Source organism: Pogona vitticeps, chromosome 1, assembly GCF_051106095.1.
Source record: "Pogona vitticeps strain Pit_001003342236 chromosome 1, PviZW2.1, whole genome shotgun sequence".
NCBI lineage: Eukaryota > Metazoa > Chordata > Lepidosauria > Squamata > Agamidae > Pogona > Pogona vitticeps.
The window spans coordinates 329,071,443-329,092,884 of record NC_135783.1 but is presented as its reverse complement, the minus strand read 5'-3'; the positions used below and the strand labels follow the sequence as shown (position 1 = coordinate 329,092,884).

General features: G+C 41.8%; 1 protein-coding gene across 6 annotated transcripts in view; it reads left to right on the top strand.

The window, feature by feature from the left end:
- Positions 1-21,442, top strand: part of PTPN21 (protein tyrosine phosphatase non-receptor type 21) — a 78,501-nt gene that overhangs the window by 6,614 nt on the left and 50,445 nt on the right. For all 6 annotated transcript variants that reach the window (XM_020811423.3, XM_020811425.3, XM_020811424.3 and 3 more), the window contains exon 2: positions 2,425-2,782. In XM_020811423.3, coding sequence (XP_020667082.1) covers positions 2,603-2,782 — 180 coding nt within the window. In that variant the 5' untranslated portion in view covers positions 2,425-2,602. The remainder of the gene's footprint in view (positions 1-2,424; positions 2,783-21,442) is intronic.

The following is a 21,442-nucleotide window of genomic DNA, read 5'->3' as shown; positions in this document are numbered from 1 at the left end:
GAGGAAAAAGAGATGAGTTGTGGGACATGCTATGATGAGGTTTTAGATCTTCTGAAAGGCTTTCTGAAAACCACACGAGGAAAGTTGATACTTTCTAATATAGCTTTACTGTGTCTATGTAAGGCGGAATTCAAAAGTTCAAAATATCTTTTGAAACCACCCATTGTATGTATGTATGAAATCTACATGAGAGATGGGGGTTAGATAAAATTTTCAGCAATTTATTTGATGGCAGCTACTGGTTATCTTGCCTCCAATACACTAATTTTACTGCTGTTTTTGTTTAAGATATTTTAAAATGTTGTTTATTAGCTTTATTATCAGTGCTATGGTACTTTTTGACTATTAGGTGACTCTTAAATTAAATAATTTTAACGGGATGAGACATGGTGCTGCTGCGGGTTAAACAGCAGAAGCCTCTGTGCTGCAAGGTCAGAAGACCAGGAGTCGTAAGATCGAATCTGCGCAATGGATTGAGCTCCCATCTCTTGTCCCAGTTCCTGCCAACCTAGCAGTTTGAAAGCATGTAAATGCGAGTAGATAAATAGGTACAGTACCTCGCTGGCTGTATGGCTTGGAAATGGGGATGAGCACCGCGCCCTAGAGTTGGACTCGACTGGACTAAATGTCAAGGAGAACCTTTACCTAAACTAAACTAAACTAAACAAAACAAAACAAAACAAAACAAACAAACAAACAAACAAACAAACAAACAAACAAACAAATAAATAAATAAATAAATAAATAAATAAATAAATAAATAAATAAATACTTCATAAGGTGTTCAAGTTTTCCATGTTTTTTTAACCGTTCTGTGCTGTTGACAGTATTGCAATTTTGCAAGTTCCTGGAATGTTTTGGAAGTGATGACATTTCACCTGATACTGAATTCTGTTACTCTCATGGCTTTCTGTGAAAGGGCAAGTAGCAGGAAACAGTCTGTGGATTTCTCCATACCTTCCTGCCAGTTACACTTCCTGGAATGCTTTGGCAGGAAGCTTCATTATACAACACTTTGGCCCCCTCTGAACCATGTGAGCTTACTGTTTTTTTAAAATACAAACATTCAGAATCCTTTGCCTACCTCGTAAGGTTAAATAAGCAAGTGGCAACCTTCCTTTAAAAAAAATCATTACTCCTTGACATCATTAGAAAATCAGCCCACATTTCTTGCAGCAGAGAATATATTTGGGAAACCTCAGTGGGGACTTTTGGGCTAGTCTTACATTTGTGTTGCAAGACTCTTATGAAACATGCTTTTGGGGCAGCTGTTTTGCCTTGTTGAGTACCAAAAAAAAAAGTCCAGTTAAAAGATATATTTCTTAAAAAAATATTTCCTGCCATCCTGGGATTGGTGCCAACACAGGATACAGAGACACCCGTAGCATTTCTGTGTTATGATTTATTATGATACATAGCACTCCTACTATTTAACCTCTGCTTAACTTCTACTATGCATTTGAAGGCTAAAAGGAAGTGGAAAGTTATGTGATCCCTACCCAGTACGTAAGATAAGGTGGTATACAGTACATTAAACTCTTGATGTTCCAATTCCACCCCAACCCACACATTAATGTCTGTAATTTCCATATAGGTCTGGTTTCCAGAATACTTCTTGGATGTTTTAATTACCCAACATTTTTTTGGTCTTTACGGCATGTAATCACTGGCACCGTTATTGCTTAATATTAAATAATAAACCTTAAGTGATGTGGTGTGGTTAAGAACATGAGCTGACATTATGAAGGGGACTTTGGTAAGCCACTCTCCTCTAAACCTCAACCCCTGTTAAAACCGCAGATCAGGAAGGGACCCTAGGGATCATCAAGTCTAGTCCCTGTCAAGAGACACAGTGGAGAACTGAACTCCTAATCCCTGTTTTTGCAGCGAAATACCTAAACCACTGAGCTATCTGGCACTTCTTCCCATCAATAATATGATGCTAACGTACCAGACAATCCAATATTTAAGTATTCAGGCGATGGTGTGTTTGAATCTGTCATGGAATTTCTTTCTTCCTTTCTTCCTTTCTTCCTTTCTTCCTTTCTTCCTTTCTTTCTTCCTTCCTTCCTTCCTTTCTTCCTTCCTTCCTTCCTTTCTTCCTTCCTTTCTTCCTTTCTTTCTTTCTTTCTTTCTTTCTTTCTTTCTTTCTTTCTTTCTTTCTTTCTTTCTTTCTTTCTTTCTTTCTTTCTTTCTTTCTTTCGTTTTACCCCACTTTTCTCCTTAAAAAAGGACTCAAGGCGGGTTACAACATTAAAAGACAGAAGATACAATACATGAATGTTTCATGGACAGGAAAAAAAGTTATATTTTTACAAGCAAAATTTGGCAAATGTAACCTGACAGTGCGAGTTATCAAAAACTCACCATGTTTTTCTATTCAAGGTTTAACTAATGGCTTTCCTACCACTTCTTATTTCACAGAATTTTTGTGGATGCTTCCCTTGCACCAAAGTTGGAAGAAAACCAGCTCGTCTTTAATGGCTGCTGCCGCTGCTGGCGGTTGATCATCTGGAGACTCTACAGCTCTTGACTGTTCACGGGAAGTGAGATATTCCCGGATGTTTTTCAGTGACTTCTTGTGAATGTTTTAAGAGAGAAAATGCCTCTCCCTTTTGGGCTGAAGCTGAAACGAACTCGACGCTACACAGTGTCTAGCAAGAGCTGCTTGGTGGCCCGTATCCAGCTGCTTAACAATGAGTTTGTGGAGTTCACACTGTCAGTGGAGAGCACCGGGCAGGAAAGTCTGGAGGCTGTGGCGCAGAGGCTTGAACTTCGAGAGGTAGGAAAGGTGGCAGATAACTGTGGGAGCCTCTACCCTGGGACACCCACAATTTTGGTAGGCAATTTCTTCAGGGAAGGATGGGTCACTTATTTGTACCTATTGTTCTCTGAATGGTCATCTGTGAATTCACACAACAGGTCTTCCACAGAAGTGTCTAGTTGGTAAATCAGCCAAGTGGTCTCCATCATTAACTTTCATCAAGCTGTGCATGTGTTATGTCTGGGCTAAAAGTTAATGATTGAGACCGTGTGGGTACTTTTCAGGTGTCTTGCAACTGGACACCTTTGAGGAATGTCACAAAGGCCATGAAGAAGAAAGTACTTTGTGCCCCATACAACCCTTCCTCTTTCAAGGCCAGTATGTTGTAATCTCATTGAAAGCTGCTTTTCCAGAGAGTATTTGACAGAAGTCTGCACCATTATCTGCTTCTTTTAACTGAAAGTGCGAGGGATTTAATTTGGGATTTAGGTTGACAATCTGAATTGGTGATTGAATGAAAATGGTGGCTGGGGAAATGGAATGGAAAGTAGAATGGGTAGCTAGAACTCCTCCATGCTGCAGGATTTTGTTATAGGTCTCACTTGTATAATTTAAAGGGAAGTAGGAGTGGAATCTCGCACACAGTTGCCTTGGAATAAATGTTACTGAACACAACAGTGTGTATCTCTCAGTATACATGTATGGGATTGTTCCACTAATGCCTTACAGATATTAAAATTGGATAGCCCCACCTGGCAAGCTTACAGAAAACGAGCCAGGAGAGGGAATACCAAGAGGACATACATAGCTCTCAGCTGAGGTGGACACAGTGTTCTCAACTTCAGCAGTTGCATTTCTCCTCTTTAATGACTTGATAAAATGTTGTGCCGAAGGACAGCACAGCGTTTTTGGAGAGGCTTACATTGATAAAATGGAATAATTAAAAAAAAATAAACATCACTATACAATTTAAGCAGTGAGGGTAAAAATAACAACCTCATTGGGGTATTAAACCCTGAGAAGAATGAAAATTCTTTGCCCGGCACCAGCCTCCACCTACCAGATAGGTGCCCAACGAGCCTTATTGTAACGCATAGATGGGATACCACAGCTAAGAAGGCTTTGTTCCACATTACCATTCTTCTCACTTCTTGGCAGCTTGATTATAATCCTTGTGGGCGTGAAGATACACCCGTCAGTGGGTATAAAAGCATGCTCACTGACAGGTGAAGCCTGTCTGGTGTATTGTCTAGAGCAGTGGTTCCCAATCTTGGGTCACCCAGCTGTTCTTGGATTGCGATTCCCAGAAGCCTTCATCAACAGCTGTGCTGGCCAAGGCTTCTGGTTTAGAGTGTTGGACTAGAATTAGACAGACCTGGGTTCAAATCCTTTCATAGCAACAAAGCTCCCTGTATGAATAGCTCCATTGCCATGTCTCAGCGTAACCTAGCTGTTGTGAAAATAAAACAGGGGAAGACATGGATATCACGGAAGAAGAATGGAATAAAATTAAATTATAGTTGAGTTGAGACCTACAAGAAGATGTTAGTGTGAGTATACTGATTTGCCAACAGCCATGCCTCCCCACTCCCCACTTAGTAATTTGTACTTGGCATCTGTGGCTGATGAGCATGTTCAGTCCTCATTTAGCTACCCCTTACTCCATTCCCAGTAAAAGAATTTTCTGCTTCCACAAAGTTTGAGGTACTTCTGAGTGTGCTAGTATATATTTTACAATAAATATAGAAACTCCAGTGGAGCTGAGAAGGGCTTGCATTGTTCAGGTCCAAAATGTTAGCACTCCAGATTGCTATATGGCTTGTTGGCTGGCTAGTGGAAGCAAATCATGCTGACTGCCTTTCCACATAAAGCACCATGTTTCATTTGGATCATGACATTGCAGAATTCAGTTTTTCAAAGGATGGAATGGGAGTTATCTTCATGCAGTGTGACTATTTTGTTCCGAGCTGTCTGCATGGATCAGGGTGATTCTGTAGGCAAAACAGACATTTCAAAATGGGATATTTTTCATGTTTTTCTGACACAGCTTTTTTCCATGTAGTAGGAATGTGGTTCCAACTATGCATTGAAATAAGAGCATACTCGGAATCAGTTATGAATGTTTGGTTGTTGATGTTACTTTTGCATGCCTACAAGTGAAGCTTCTTATCTGCTTTTTGAGCTTGCAGTGGCATTGCTCCTTCCTTAGCTTTTCTCACTAAGAGTTTTTTCCCCCTCCTCCTTTTACCCTCAAAACAACCTGGTTAAGTAGATTAGTCTGGGAAATGGGTACTGGCCAGGGTTAACCAATGAACTCAGGAAGGTTTGAGCTTGAGAACCACTGTACCACAAATGTTTCTTGTCTGCATTATGCTCTTTTTTGTCTAGGATACAATCATCACTAGCAGGGAGAGAGGCAGCTCATGAACTGAGCAGAAGAGAGGTCACTCCCTTAATTTGGGGGGGGGGAACTCCCCTTGCCCTGTCACAAGATGCCTCTGCTGTCAGGAATGGCAGCTTTAGTGCAGGCCCCTAGCTGCTGTTGGATATCTTACTGAACCAAAGATGTCCACATCTACCCAGTGAGGGTCTGCTTTAGGAATATTTGGGCAAAAATCAGCTGTTATCTGATTAGAGTGGACCTACTGAGCCAATGATACTTACATAAGTGTTGAGTTAGTAAACACCATTCACTCAAAAGGTCTTCTCTAGTTAGGACTAATACGATCTAGCCCTCTACTTGTCGTTTTCTGTTGAGGCCCTCTTCTGAGAATATCATTCATGTTCAGAACTGTTGCCAGTATGCATTGTTTCTCTTACGGGGCCTCCTCTGGCACCAGATTGTCGGCATTTACCTCATGGAAGACATCTCATTCTCTTGATCTTCATATCTTTTATTCTCATTTTAATGTTGGTTCTGAATTTTTTTTTTAAATTACATGTACTCTTTCAAGTGAGATTAGTAAATCAGATTTAGGAAGTGCAGACCAGACTGCTGAAATAGAACAGACTTCCCTCCCCCTCAGAATGCATTCTTGTGTGGATTATTTTGGCATAAAAATAATTTTGTAGCAATGGGAAACAAAGACACAGTTGGAAATGGAGGTAGGGCAGAAAATATAGCATTCTTGGGTTATTCACAGTAAATAAAATATCTATGGCAATGTTTGCTTTCCAACAGTGTTAATTTTAAAATGTTTTCTCAAGTTGATATGCCCTTTTAAAGTGCTGTGTGTTTTTTTTTAAAAAGTGTTTGCTCATGTTCCAAGCCTTGCCTGTCAATTTTTTATTTCTGAAAACTACTTTTTTATACCAGTTTTTCTCTGGGAAGCTTAGGGTGTTGTAGCCTAACAACAGACAGGTGAATTAGGTTCAGTTGAGGGGAAATGGCTAAAAGGAAGGTTACCTTCATGACTTAAAAACAACTTTTCTTGGGCTTAGTCTACCACTCTTACCACTATGTCACTCTATTATTATAGCGGCGAGCCTTTAAAGGAAAGAGCCTCTACCCCTGCCATTTGGCTGTCCCCTCCCATGTTGCCTCTGCAGGGTGGGTCCTTGTGATGTCAGAGAGGTAGGTGTGAATATGTTCGTCTTCAGCAGGAGGTGAACCCTGAGTTTGTGCGGGAAGGAGGCGGAGGCGGCCCTGAAAGTTTAACATGAGTTTTTATTGTCTAACAAATTCAATTCAACAGTTTCAAAGGGGTCCAATAAACTCAATTCTGGTAAAATCCTATAACTGTGTACTTTTACATCTGGTGTCCTCAAATCATTTCTCACAGAGGGGCCCGTCCAAACTGTTCCCAATCAGTCATAGGTTTCAGGAAGGTGCTCCTTACGGCACAAACTGTCCCACAGCATGGGTGTCTCGCCCAGTCCCCCTCACGTTGTGGACGCCCAGTCCCCCATACTGATTGCGAGGGTACACCACCACAGTCCATTCCAGTGGTTCTAGATCACCCTCCTTTGTATGTAAACCCCTTGGGTCTGGCAACAAATCTCCTCCAATCTGTAGATTTGGAAAGTCTTTCATCAGACCCGTAGCGCCTTCTTGCCGGAAAACTTGCTCTGTTTGCACTCCTCGATTCTTTCTCTCTGGCTGTCCTCCGTCCATTAGAATTCTGAAACTTCACACGTTCTCTTCCTCCTTTATAAACTTCTCCCAGATAATCAAGTCCAACCCCCCCTCGTCAGCCAGACACACCTCTAGTGACTCTTTACATTCCAGCTCCTCCTGTCCTATCTCCACCAGTATTCCCTCCATGCAGCCGCGGCTTTCCTCAGAAGTCTGATCAGTAGAGGATGGCACACTGGTCTTCTCTCCTTCACAGTAGGGCAGGCAAGCTTGGGACAAATGCTAGAAGTGCTTTTGGGGTCAGCTGATTCTGGAAAGAGATGGGAGAGGAATATAGGTAAATAGTCCCAGAATCCAGGTAAAACCCAGCTAATCAGGTAACATGGCAACTCAGACATGGTGGGTGATGGTTATTTTTGACTGGCCAGATGGCAAAATGTACCCAGCTGGTTCCTAACTTTTAGATGTGCCAGTGTTGTGCAACTGCAAAACATATAAGAACACCTTTGGAAAGAGCCAGTAGACCATGGCACTACTTGGGACTGGATGGAGATAGGTGCTCAGGTTGCAAAGCTTTCATGCACACACAAATGGAGTTAAGTCTTCTCCTTCAGTGCCCCCCCCCCCACTATAAGATTGCTGTTCCTTGAGAAATGTAGCAGGTCCCCAAGTCTCTGGCAACACTGAGCACCAGGCAGCATATCACTAACACACCCTCAGTTTTCCTTCCTTAATGAGAGTTTTTGAAACTAGGGTAAACCATGTACAGTAGATAATAAATGCCAGTTGATCTGATATAATTTAATTTGCCATGAGGCTAGAATGTTGTGTGTCTATAGAAGAGAACTTGTTGTGCTACATACCTTCACTGCATATATTAAGAGTTCAGAAGGGCAGACAACCTCAGCTTTGTTTTTGTCACAACTCTTTCTTTTTAATCTTAGCAAATATCATTTTGTGCTGTAAACATAAGCGAAATGTAGATACGTAAAACAGAGTTTGCTGAGGAACCTACATTGTGGCATTTCCAGAATGTGAATTGCAGGGAATGTAAATAGAATCTGGTTCTTTTCTGACACACCCTGGCTAAGAGGCCAACTGGTAAATGGGCCTTCATTAAATTCTAGGAGTCAGTGTGGGCAGAGTACAGAGATGATAAATGAAGCACCAGCAGATTTTGCTATGATAATACGTTCAGAAGACTGAACACTCCCTAAAACAAAATTCAGATATGTTTTATGCTTATAGTCATAGACAGATATGATACAGAGTTCTCTGCCACTTCTCCCCTCTTTCTCTTTTTAGCTTTTACTGTCTCTCTTTCTTAAAGGTGAAAAATAGCCTAGAAGGTTGCAATGAGTATGAGAAGAGGAAAGGAAAGGACCTGTTTAACTTTCCCTGCTGCCCTTTTTTGGCTAAAAACAGGCACGCACACACAGGCAAGGCTTTGTTTCTTTTAAAGCACTGGTTCTTAACCTTGGGTTACTCAGGAGTTTTGGACTGCAACTCCCAGAAGCCTTCACAACCAGTTGTCCTGACTGGGGTTTCTGGGAATTGCAGTTCAAAAGCATCCGAGTAACAAAGGTTAAGAACTACTGTTTTAAAGGAAAATATACAGAATGATTTCCCATATAGCCACACTTTGCTATCATGTAGGCCAGTGGTTCTTAACCTTTTTGAAAGAAACGCCCCCTTGAGCCATTGAGGAAGTTATCATCGCCCCCCTCCCCACAGCTATAATATCCTATTTATTTATTTATTTATTTATTTATTTATTTATTTATTTATTTATTTATTTATTTATTTATAAGACACTTAAGTTCAATGACTGAATTCAATTCCTTATATTCAAGGAGAAAGAGGAGCGGCTGACTTTCTGCAGTGCATTTGCGATCCCACCCAAAGAGATGCTGCGCCACCCCAAACCATCCCGTTTCTCTCCGCGCTTCCCTTGCAATGGGCAGGAAGGTGGGTGGGAAGGCAGGACGAACAAATGGGGCTCGTCTTTCCCTCCCCGCCTGGGTGCGAGGCAGAGCATCACTGGGCGAGGACGGGGACCCAAGAGACCCTTTCCTTCCACCCGATCCACATTCAGTGCTCCCCTAAGTGAGAAAGGCGAGATGTGGCAGGCAGGAAGAGTGGGATCGTCTGGCGGTGGCAGCACTGGATCCACTGCTAGCACCCTGGTTGCAGCTACCTTCACAGGTCTGGCTTGCTTCAGCGCCCCCTACCACCCCCCTTCTGCTCCATCGCCCCCATGCTGCCCCTTTTCATTCTACCGCCCCCCTGAAAAATGAAATCGCCCCCTGGGGGGCATTATCGCCCATGTTAAGAACCACTGATGTAGGCAGACAATACTAGTAAACATTGGTCTTGCACATTTCCTCAACTACTCCCTCTTACTGTGATCTACAGTATCTGTAAAGAAATTGGTAGCATATGTTCCCCCTCTAGAATAACTGGAGTTAGACATAAGAGACAGAGAGCAGCCCCCTTGTTGAGTGCTTGAGTAGTCTCAGAATCAAGGCATCTGATGATCCTGGCTTACTAACAGGTCACAATATAAATAAACTTGAGTGCAGCAAATTCTTCAGATCTCCTTGTAATAATACCAGAACTTGGAAGATTACTATTCCCAGAATTCCTGGGCCAAGAGAGCTATCCTCCCAAGCTAACTTTTCCAACCTCTAAGTCATGCCAGAAGAGGAAAAGGAAGGCCATTACTTCTCATATGGAGTGTTAAAATGTGATTTCAGGTCTAAAACTAAACGTTTCCCCTAAAAGCTGCAAAGCTCTTTCTCTCTCTCTGTATTTTAGCAGAAAAAGAAGAAGGGAATGGGTTAAGGCAGTGCCCCCCAATCTTTTTCGAACCACAGTGGCCCCCGACCTTTTTCGAACCCTCCACCTGACCAGTTCAACAGGGGGGCAGGGGGTTGTCTGTGCGTGCATGGGCGGGGCATGTGTGCATCCGTGTATGGGGTGGGTGGGGCAGAGCATCCATGCATGGGTGGGCGGGTCTCCATGTGTGTATATGGGGGGCCATGTGTGCATGGGCGGTGCATGCATGCATCTGTGCATGTATGTGGCAGGGGCATATGTGCATGCTGGGGGGGCCTGCGTGCAGAGGGGTGGGAGATCTGTCTCTGTGGCTCAGTCCTGCCAAGGCCATGGCCCAGTTTTGGGCTGCAGACCGGGGGTTGGGGACCCCTGGGTTAAGGAACACTCCCCCCCTCAATACACTTGTATTTCTGATCATACCAGATTATTTCAATTTCACTTTTTCAGAAAGACTTACTGTTGGGTAGAACAGAAATAGAAGCCATCAAGGATAGTGAGACAAACATGAGCAGAATGGCTTCAAACTGGAGCCTAGCCAAGAGAGCTAGCCAAACTATGTGTTTCCATCAACACTTTTCTCCAGGCATGGAGAAAAAAAGAAAGAATAAAAACTCAGAGGCGAAGGTTGGAATGCATATATGCATTAGAAGATGGGAGTCCAGAAGCCTAGCAGTGTGACTTAGCAAACAATCTTGGGGGCAACACCAACCACATTTTCGGGTGCCACTGGCAGAAAGAGGAAATATGGAGGGTGCTCAAGGAAATGGCTTGAGATGCAAAGACTGTGTCATTCCAAAATCTTGTGCCTGGAAATTCCAAATTCTCTTTCAAACCTTATGTCTGAAGGAAATGCCTCAGATTGTCTCATGGGGTGGTTCTAATTAAATAGTATATGTAATCAGGTGAAAAGTCATCATTAGCATAATTGTTATAGCAAATGCTGCTGTACAATAATGTAATGATCTAGGCTATGATACATATAGGAATACATTTGGCTTCACTTCAAATATTGTGGCCAGACCTGTTTGTGAATGGTTACCTTAAGAGGAGATATAAGTTGTCATTGTGGCTTCTTGGCCACATAGTAATGAAGAAGGAAAGGTCAGGTGTTACTGCATTGCCTTTCAAAAGCAGCCTGTGTAATATGGCTATAGGCCTCATGTTCAGAACAGAAAGAAATAGCAAAGAAGGAGAGTGAGGAAGTTCTACATTTTATCTCCTATGAATACTTTGTTAAGAAAGTGTATACATGACACTGAAGACTTCTAAATGATGGATTCTAAGGTATAGTAGCTTCCGTTCATTTAACAACTGTAACTGTAAAAGCTAAGGAAATAACTTTGTCAGAAAAGTGATAGAAGACTGCCATAATTAAGTGATTCGCTAGTAATACAGTAATCATTCCTCATTCTGCTGCAGACATAACAGATGAGTGTATCAAAATTCAGAAATGTGTTTCTAAATTTTTCAGCATTCACATGTTAAGGAATTATTACCAACATTTAGATGTTTTTGCGAAGGCTTTCATGGCTGGGATCTAATGGTTGTTGTGGGTTTTTCAGGCTCCTTGGCCATATTCTGAAGGTTGTTCTTCAGAAAAACCCACAACAACCATTAGATCCCAGCCATGAAAGCCTTCGCGAATACATTGAATGCCTCTGCGGGGAGGAAACAGTCAGACAGACCCGGAGACTGGAAACACTCCAAAGCAAAAGAGCACACCTACTATGTTTCTTAACATTTCTACTACGCTGCAGAGACACAAAAACCATACCAGCCTTCTTCAGGACAAAAAGGACCACCATTTCCCCACAGGCCAGCCGCATCTACGACCGTCTGGAACACGCCCTCCTACGGGAAAGAATCCACACAACCCGCAAAAAACTGGACTCCACAAAGAACTATTATGCCTACACATCACTATCAGCCAAAAAATGAGAAGTCAAGATTGGGACAAGATTGATACCCTCTCTTACAAAAAGATGGAAAAAGAAATGATGAACCACACAGACAGACAAAAACGGAAATTCAACAAATGCCAAACAAGCCAACAGAAACCTACACTAGACAACTTGCGCATCATCATCAACCTATCAGGATGCCAACTCTCCCCAGAAGAAACCTCAGTCTTAAGCAAAGGAGGAAATTTTGCAGTCACACCCAGTAAAATTCCTGTGGAAGACATAATTGCCAGCGTGGAATCAGCATTATATTATCTTCCAGAAGAAAAAGCAGAGGAAATAAGAGGTGAAGTGACTAGGATCCTACAGAAAGCAAAACCCCCCAAAAGCAACATAACAAGAAAGGAGAGAAACACCATCAAGTCCCTGAACTCAGACCCGGATGTCATCATCCTGCCAGCAGACAAAGGCAACGCCACAGTAATCATGGAAACAGAAGAATACAAAGACAAAATCAGGGAACTTCTAGACCCCACCACCTACAGAAAACTGAAACGGGACTCAACCAACAAAATCACAAAACAAACAAACGTGCTGATCAGGAGTTCCTCCCTGCACCCCAACGTCCTTCAACGAATCTGCAAGACAGAAGCTCTCCCACCAAGACTATACGGACTCCCCAAAATCCACAAGGACTCAGTCCCACTCAGGCCCGTTGTAAGTGCCATCAGCTCCCCAACAAATGAATTAGCCAAACACCTAGCGACCCACATTGGACAAACCTCATCCTACATCAAAGACTCAGGACATTTCATAAGAAAGATCAGCACCCTAAAACTCAACCCTGGGGATAGACTGGTCAGTTTTGACGTAGTATCCTGGTTCACTAAGGTACTGATAAAGGACACCCTGACACTCATCCAGCAGATCTTTCCAGAAGAAATCAAGGCCCTTTCCCAACACTGTCTAAGGACCAGCTATTTCCAGTGGGATAATGAATTCTATGAACAGACAGATGGAGTGCCCATGGGGAGCCCCCTCAGCCCGGTTATATCAAACTTCTACATGGAGCCTTTCAAAAACTTGCCCTGGCTTCGGCACCCCTCGCACCCACAGTCTGGTTCCGATATGTGGATGACACCTTCACAACCCACCCACAAATAAAGTATTTCTGCCATACATCAAAGGGGTCACGGACCCCATGGGGAACCAGTATTCAAGCCCACCACAAAAATAAAACAAATGTTATGGCCAGCAAAGGACAGAAGGGACCCCCTCACCACTGCAGGTGTATACCGGATACCTTGCAGTTGTGGACAGGTATACATTTGAACCACAAAATGAAGCATCCACACCAGAATCAAAGAACATGAGAGACACTGCAGACTAAAACAACCAGAAAAATCTGCAGTAGCTGAACATGCGCTAAAACAAGCTGGTCGTGAAATTCTATTTCAAAATACTGAAATACTGGACAATACCAGCAATCATTACATCAGACTGCACAGGGAAGCCATTGAAATCCACAAGCACCAGCAGACCTTCAACAAAAAAGAGGAAAGTTTGAAACTCAACAAAATTTGGCTCCCAGCTCTGAAAAATACAGCATGCAAAAGGCCAACGACCTCTACCCAGCTACAAGGACCAGGGATCACTATACACAAAAGACCAGCTAATGACACCTATCAACCACAATGACAGATAATCTCTCCCCCTTGTCACAACAATACACCCACAACAAGACACACTAATTACCCATCTCCTGAAAAGGACAAAAGCTTGTCTCACAGCCATAAATACTCCACTCCCAAGCCAACTACACCAGAGCACAGAGTGCTGTCCTCTGAAGATGCCGGCCACAGAGACTGGCAAAACGTTAGGAAGAACAACTTTTAGAACATGGTCAAAGAGCCCTAAAAACCCACAACAACCATTATGATGTTTATTGTCATATATCAAGTAGCTGCTGTAGCCGTGTTTTCCTTTTCATTATTAGTTAAGAAATAAATAGTTGGGGGGGGGGAAAGGTTTATTGGAGGTTGAAGTACTATCTAAAATTCTTGCAAACTGACTGCAGGGATCCTATTCTGTAAAAAAAAACCTTGTAATGGAAGCAATTGGATGGAATGTTGTATAGTCGTTAAGTCGTGCCCGACTCTTTGTGACCCCATAGACCAGAGCACGCCAGGCCCCCTTGTCTTCCACTGCCTCCCAGAGTTTGATCAAATTCATGTTGGTAGCTTCAATGACAGTGACCAACCATCTCATCCTCTGTCGTCCCCTTCTTCTCTTGCCTTCACACTTTCCCAACAGCAAGGTTTTTTCCAGGGAGTCTTCTCTTCTCATTAGATGGTCAGAGTATTGGAGCCTCAGCTTCAGGATCTGTCCTTCCAGTGAGTACTCAGGGCTAATTTCCTTCATGGAACCTATCCATTTTGTTGTTCTCTTTGCAGTCCAGGGGATTCTCAAGAGTCTCCTCCAGCACCACAATTCAAAAGCATCAATTCTTCGGCGGTCAGCCTTCTTTATGGTCCAGCTCTCACTTCCATACATCGCTAATGGAAGAAACCATAGTTTTGACTGCAGACCTTTGTGGGCAAGGTGATGACTCTGCTTTTTAAGATGCTGTCTAGGTTTGTCATCACTTTCCTCCCAAGAAGCAGGCATCTTTTAATTTTGTGGCTGCTGTCACCATCTGCAGTGATCATGGAGCCCAAGAAAGTCAAATCTGTCACTGCCTCCATATCTTCCCCTTCTATTTGCCAGGATGTGATGGGACCAGTGCCCATGATCTTAGTTTTTTTATGTTGAGCTACTGACCATTTTTGTGCTCTCCTCCTTCACCCTTATTAAGAGGTTCTTTAATTCCTCCTCACTTTCTGCCATCAGAGTGGTATCATCTGCATATCGGACACTGTTGATATTTCTTCCGGCAATCTTAATTCCGTCTTGGGATACACCCAGTCCAGCCTTTTGTATGATGTATTCTGCATATAAATAAGCAGGGAGACAATATACAGCCTTGTCATACTCCTTTCCCAATTTGAACCAATCATTTGTTCCATCTCCAGTTCTAACTGTTGCTTCCTGTCCCACATATAGTTTTACCAGGAGACAGATAAGGTGATCAGGTACTCCCATTTCTTTAAGAACTTGCCATAGTTTGCTGTGGTCTACACAGTCAAAGGCTTTTGCGTAGTCATTGGATGGAATATATATTATTAAATTCTATCAGTTTGGATGACTAATAAGAAGTTGTGGCAGTTTTACAAAATGAGTTAGTGTGCTGAAATTATAGAGCTAATCTTATGCTTCTGATAACTTCTTTAATGAGTAGTTATGGTGTCATGTTTAGATAAATGGTGGAAAATCTGTAGCCTTTGAGGTGTTTTGGGCTTTAGTTTCTGTTGGCCCAATCCCTCATTGCCATTATGAAGGTATAAAAGCCCTAAACAGCTAGAGGGCTAAGAGTTCTCCATTCTTGATGTGAACAGTTCTCCTGCTTCAGTTGTTTAATGCATTATGATTGAAAATGCATAAAGCAATGTTATATGTAAGCTCGTAAAATACCTACAATTATGAAAGGAATGGGGAGGGCAGGTGTGGTAATGTAACCACTTATTGCTTTAGAAATTAAAAAACTAAAATAGATGCAGCATTGTTATATTGTTATATTTTTAAGGCTTCATTGCTGTATTTTAAAAACATTAAGTTTTTGATACTTGGAGTTTTGATAATCTCTAAATACTGTAGAAGAAGATCATCTACATATATACTTTGCTGGCTCAATACGCTGAAAAGACGAAAATATATAAAATATATACATCTCCTGGACATCCTTTTTGCCTGTTCTACATTACATTACATTAAACTTAAAGGATATTCAAAAGTGAATCAAAAGGATATTCAAAAATAAATCACTTTTAAAAGTTGGAAAACAATTATCTGGTATCACTCTGAATGAAATGTTAATGTAATGAACACAGGCTTCTGCTATCCTGCAGTTTTATAAAGTTCTAAAGGGCTTTTAGGACCCAGTACAATAATCAAATGGGATGTGGTGGCCCTGCAGGTTAAACTGCAGAAACCTCTGTTCTGCAAGGTCAGAAGACCAGCCATCCTAAGATCGAATCCACGTGACGGATTGAGCTCCCGTCGCTTGTCCCAGCTCCTGCCAACCTAGCAGTTCGAAAGCATGCAAATGCAAGTAAATAGGTACCACCATGGTGGGAAGGTAACGGTGTTCTGTGTCTAGTCCCACTGGCCATATGACCATGGAAACTGTCTTTGGACAAACGCTGGCTCTACGACTTGGAAACGGGGATAGGCACCGCCCCCTAGAGTTGGACACAACTAGACTAAATGTCAAGGGGAACCTTTACCTACAATAATCAAATAGTTTGGATTGTATGAGTCAATTATTTATTTTATTTTATTTATATACTTCCCCTTTAGTGAACATAGTACTCTAGGCAGTTTACAAATTAAAAACCCCAAACTGCCCACGACCCCGTATAGCAGAGTGGTGATTCAGATCTAAAATTAAATGAAAGAAAGGAAAACAAAAGAAAAGAGTTTTTTAAAAAAATAATAATAATAGTAAACACATCCAGGGATAAGTTGTTGAAGGCAGCTTTGAACAGTTTTGTGTTCACTAATTTCCTGAATCTCTGGAGACCAGGAACCTGGCGTATCTCAATTGGAAGCTTATTCCAAAGTTTGGGGGCCACCACTGCGAAGACCCGTTTACTTCTTGTTGCCTTTTTGGTTTTTCTTGGTGTAGCAGCATGGCTTGGGAGGAGCAAGTAAAATGGGTACCCAGAGTATTTCTCAATACTCTGAGAAAACTCAAGAGTATTGAGGTCCTGAACTTTACATGTCATAACCAGCACCTTGAATTGAGCATGTAAACTGATAGGGAGGCAATGAAGGTGAGCCAAGACTGAGATTTTGTTGATTCTAATTGTAAAATAATATTGGATTTTAGTCTATCATTGCAAATTATCTTCCCAGCTCAGTTTAAAAGTTATGATAGTGACTGTTGCACTCCTAAATGGCTTGGCACTATCCTCAGGACCAGCTACACACATAGTAAACTGCCTGAGTCTTGAGAGTGACAGCTGAAGCTTTGCTCTTGGCCCTTTTATTAAATGACATCTAACTGATATAGGCCAGAGGCAAGATCTGCTCAATAGTGATTATTGCCAAGCCCCTTCCAGTTTTTCAAGAAGATTGTCTTGTTTTAGAAAGCTCTGTCTTTCTTTTTTGGACTCTTATTTTAAATTGCATTTTGATTCCATCTGTTTGTTCTGTTGAATATTTATTGAATGTTTAAAGCTTTTTTATACTAATTAAATATTGTAAGTTGTTTTGTGAAAGTTGCTTGCTTTGAAAAGTTAAACTATCCAAAACATACAATACTCTGAAGTCTGTTTCTGTAATCAAGTAGTAAATCTTAACTAGAGTAGGCCCATTAAATCAATGGAACTTATGGGGGACTTAACTCACCAAATCCCCATTAATTAATGAACCTATTCCATTTGTGACTTCCTACTGGATTTTGGCCACCAGGTACCCCAAAAGGCCACTTTTTGTTGGAGAAGAAGCAAACTGTTGGCTGAAATCCAGTACTTTAGTAAGTCACAGCCAAAGCAGGCTTCAATGTGTTGCTTAGCCTTAGAAGGTATGTTACACTGCAACAGAGTGTCCAGCTACATTTTTCCAATGGAATGAATGGAAGCCATCCATTTTTATGGGGGAAAAGTGAAAGTGCATATGAATATTTGGAATGTTTTACTTGTGAAATTAGTATTTAATCCAGCATTTCATTTTCCCCCCTGTATGTCTGATAAAGTAGACTTGTCCATGAAATCTCACAATAATTTATAATAGTTAGTCTTTAAATTGCCACGTGTTTTTGTCCCTTTTTTTTGGTTTCGTCTTGTTTCTTCGGATTTTGTCTGATATACTTGAACAGACTAACGACTACCTCTTCTAAAACTACATGTACATAGGGTAAGTGAGCAAGTGCAGTCTTTTAATCCTGCTCCTCATGATCATAGAATGCAAGGCAGAAGGCCACACCTGCCTCCCAGACAGTTGCTTTGCTGTTTGGAGTGTAAGTTGGCCTAGTTTGCAAAAAGGATCCAGGGCACAGAATAACAACAGTCTTCTTATTGCATAGGAATGTGTTTTCCCCCCAGAAAATTTCCCAGTGCCCTAAATAGAGTGATTTGACATGTTTATTTGACTTTGATTTAGTAAATACTTTTTCTTTGAAAGTACCTCTATTAATTTTTTGCCCCAACGGGCATAAGCATTTGAATAGAAGCATTTGGTTAGGAAAAGATTAAATAAAGTACATAGAGTATGGTTTAAATGTTATGTTTAAACACATTCAATGCTGCTGAATATGGAAATTGTTTTTATTGGGATACTTGTAAAACTTTAAAGCGCCTAGCATGTACTCTTTTTACATCAATTGTTTTAAAGCTGCCATGGGACCTTTTAAAGAGAAAGGCAGGATAAAAACATTGTAAATAAAATAAGGTTGAAGAATTAAAGAAAAGAAAACAGAAATGCTTGATGTACCAGGTGGATCCAGATTTAAGCAAACTAAGATTCATTGAAATCATGATATCAGTGGGTTAACTCTGGGACTCAATATGGGTTCAGGTACGAATCGTAGCACAACCAAACAACCTGGTAACTTCTAATTGTGCACTCACTTCGGTAGATTTCTCAGCATTTCCACTAGTTCTCTTAGAACACCCCTAGTTTAGGTATCACTATCTCTAGATTCTCTTGCTCACCTTCCTAGTTATGAGCGGGACACTCTGGTTTTCCTTAGTGGGCTTTCTGCCCTAGCTCCAGGGTAGACCTGATGTTGCGCAATGCAGCTGTGTGTCAGGAGGCTATAGGAAGGGAGATGGACATTCCAGTTGTAGAGAAAGAGCTGAAAGCAGATGAACCACATCTGAGCGAGGAGGCAGAGGCCAGGCCAAGCTCTGGGGAATGACTGGAGAACTATGGGAGTTGCAGTCCAGTTCTGGAAGTGCTGCTTCGGGAAGTCTGGAGGTTGCACTCCAAAATACAGTCTGCAAAACAAGCTACCCATGTATAAACAGTGAAGCCCCAGCCTTAGTCTTAATTTTTTTAAGGGTCTGATGGATCTGCTCGTGTTAGCAGCCCTAAAGAATGTTGCTCTTCCTTGCAATGGTTGAGCATGCATTTGTATGAAAACCCAGCAATACTTTTTGTACAGAGTTGTCTTTGATTCTTTCTTCCTGTTTTGGATATATGTAGTGTATGTTCTCCATTCTGAGGATTGCTTTGCTTGGGAAATATTTTGCCCTTGGCTGATTATATTGTAGGGGTCATTTCCAAAGTTTGCTTGATCAATATGGATGTATTTCTCCTTCTTGCTTTATGGTGGAAGATTTCTCAGTACAGCTGGCCACAGGCCAGATTTTCAGCAGAGGCATTATTCTCTGGGGTCTCCAAACTTTTCAGTACGACGGCCACGTCATATATTTTATACATTTTCAAGGGCTGAAAGGGAAAAGAAAAACAGTTTTATAATGAATGAACGACAGATGGGGTGGGGGATCACTTCTGTCAGACTTCTCGTCCTAACCCTGTTTGGGCATAGGAAGAGGAGGGAAGGGGAACTTGTGATCCCCACCCCACCCCTGTTGTCCTTGCAATGAAAGCGGGGGTGGGGGATTGCTTCTGTCAGACTGCACTCCTACACTTGGACATAGGAAGAGGAGGGAAGACGGAGGTCAGTTTTGCGTAGAACCATGACATCTAAGAACGGGAGCTGGTCCTCTATTTCTTTTTCCATGGTAAATTGTGTATTTGGGTGGATGCTGTTGAGATGGTGGAGAAATTCTTCTAATTTTTCTTCACAGTGACTCCAAATTGCAATGGTGTCATCCACATATCAGAACCAGACTGTGGTTGCAGGGGGTGCCGAAGCCAGGGCAAGTTTTTCAAAATGCTCCATGTAGAAGTTTGCTATAACCGGGCAGAGGGGGTTGCCCATGGCCACTCCATCTGTCTGTTCATGCGCACAAAACAGTGCTTGGCCAAAGCCCCTTCCCCCTCGCGTCTTGCCTCAAAAGCTGCATGGATGTTCGCGCACGCACACACACACACGCACAAGCAACACCAGCATTCATTTTCTTGACAAAGGCTCTCCATCCTTTTTTTGGGGGGGGGTACAGCTTCTTCTCATTATGACATCTCCTGTTTGTTTGTTTATTTTACTGCTAAAATAGTACTATACTATAGACACGGTAAGAAGAAACAGGTAATTGACCAAGGAAAAGCCTTCCTAAGGCAGTGCCTTTGAACCACGCCACCTACAGGCGCTTCAAGAGAATTGCAGTTGGAAGGCTTTCCACCTCTGCCTGTGTGGCTGCTTAAATTAAAGAGAACCAAACCCCACCAGTGTGACTTCACGGTAAAAAAAAAGTGATGGAATTCTCATTTCCCTTGCTGTGTAGTCATACCCTAACAGATTTCCTTTCAGTGTTGGCTTTTGTGAATTACAGTTTGCTTCCCCAGAAATAGTATTGACACCATAGCCTTATATGCACAGTACACATGGTTTTACAGGTAGGCTGGATTCAGAATATTACATTTGCATTGTTAACACTTGTAATAAAGTTTCAAAGTTGTTGATTATGTAAACATCTTGGCAATAAGAGTGATTAGCTAATGCAAAGTGTAGGATAATTCATAATGATTAGGCTTTAGTCATTGAAATGTTGAAGCGAGAAGTGCTCTCAGGAAGAAGTTGTTTCTGCTGAGGCCACGGTTTTGCCAAATAAAACACTATTTTGAGTATACACAAAACTGTAGTGAAAACCAGCTTATATGTATATATTATACATGCCTGAAATACATGCACATGTAACATGCGTATGTATATATAGTTGTGTAGACTATATATAGTAGTTGTGTACTTTTGCAAAAAGTAAGGATATAAATAAAATGAGTGTGTGAATAGTATGCTAAGAAGCCCTAGACATATTGGAATTTATGAGTATATATATGCTACTTCCCCTTCTCACATTGGTCCTCAAAATAACTATTACATTTTGCAGTAGCCACTTTGAGAAGGCAGCAGGGAAAGAGAATGGCTATATGTGAGATGGATTGGCTGCATAAAGGAACCTACAGCCTTGTTTACAATTGCTGAGCAGGGTTGTTGAAGACAGAACATTTTGCAGGTTACTCATTCCCAAAAAGTTAGAGGCGACTTGACAGCACATAGCAAAAACACTGAGAATAGTGACAGAGTGTCTCGAGAAGCTGAAATTTCTGACTCTAGCTTGTGTGTTTTTCATCTTTGATATCATATTTGAGTCAGTTTGTTGTCTTGCATGCCAGTTACCCTGTTTGCCCCATGCTGAATGCAGAGGGGAATTGTAGATAGAAGATGGTATGTATCGTGCTAGAAGATGAGCCCCTAATACCGTGGACAACATTGTTGGGACCTGGGATAATGCAGCCAAAATAGAAGTGGGAACATAATTAGCATCTAAACTTAGAGCAGAGTCTTGTTCCTGTCTCCGCATTCAGGTTGTATGGCCTGCGCCCAGCTGCATAAGCTGGAGAACTGTTTGTAAGTGAGCACCAGCTTGCCACTTGAAGTCTATGAGAGGGAAATAATATTGTCCAGAATGGACAGCAGCTTGTTGGTGATACGTGAGAGTAGTCTCATCTGGGAGCAGTAGGTGACGACAGTATTTGATTATTGTTTCCCCCTTTGAGTCTGTTTTGTAGTAGCTTGTTCCTTTTGTTGCTGTTTAGCTTGTTCCTAGGCACCAGTATTTCCCTGACAATTTGTTTCTT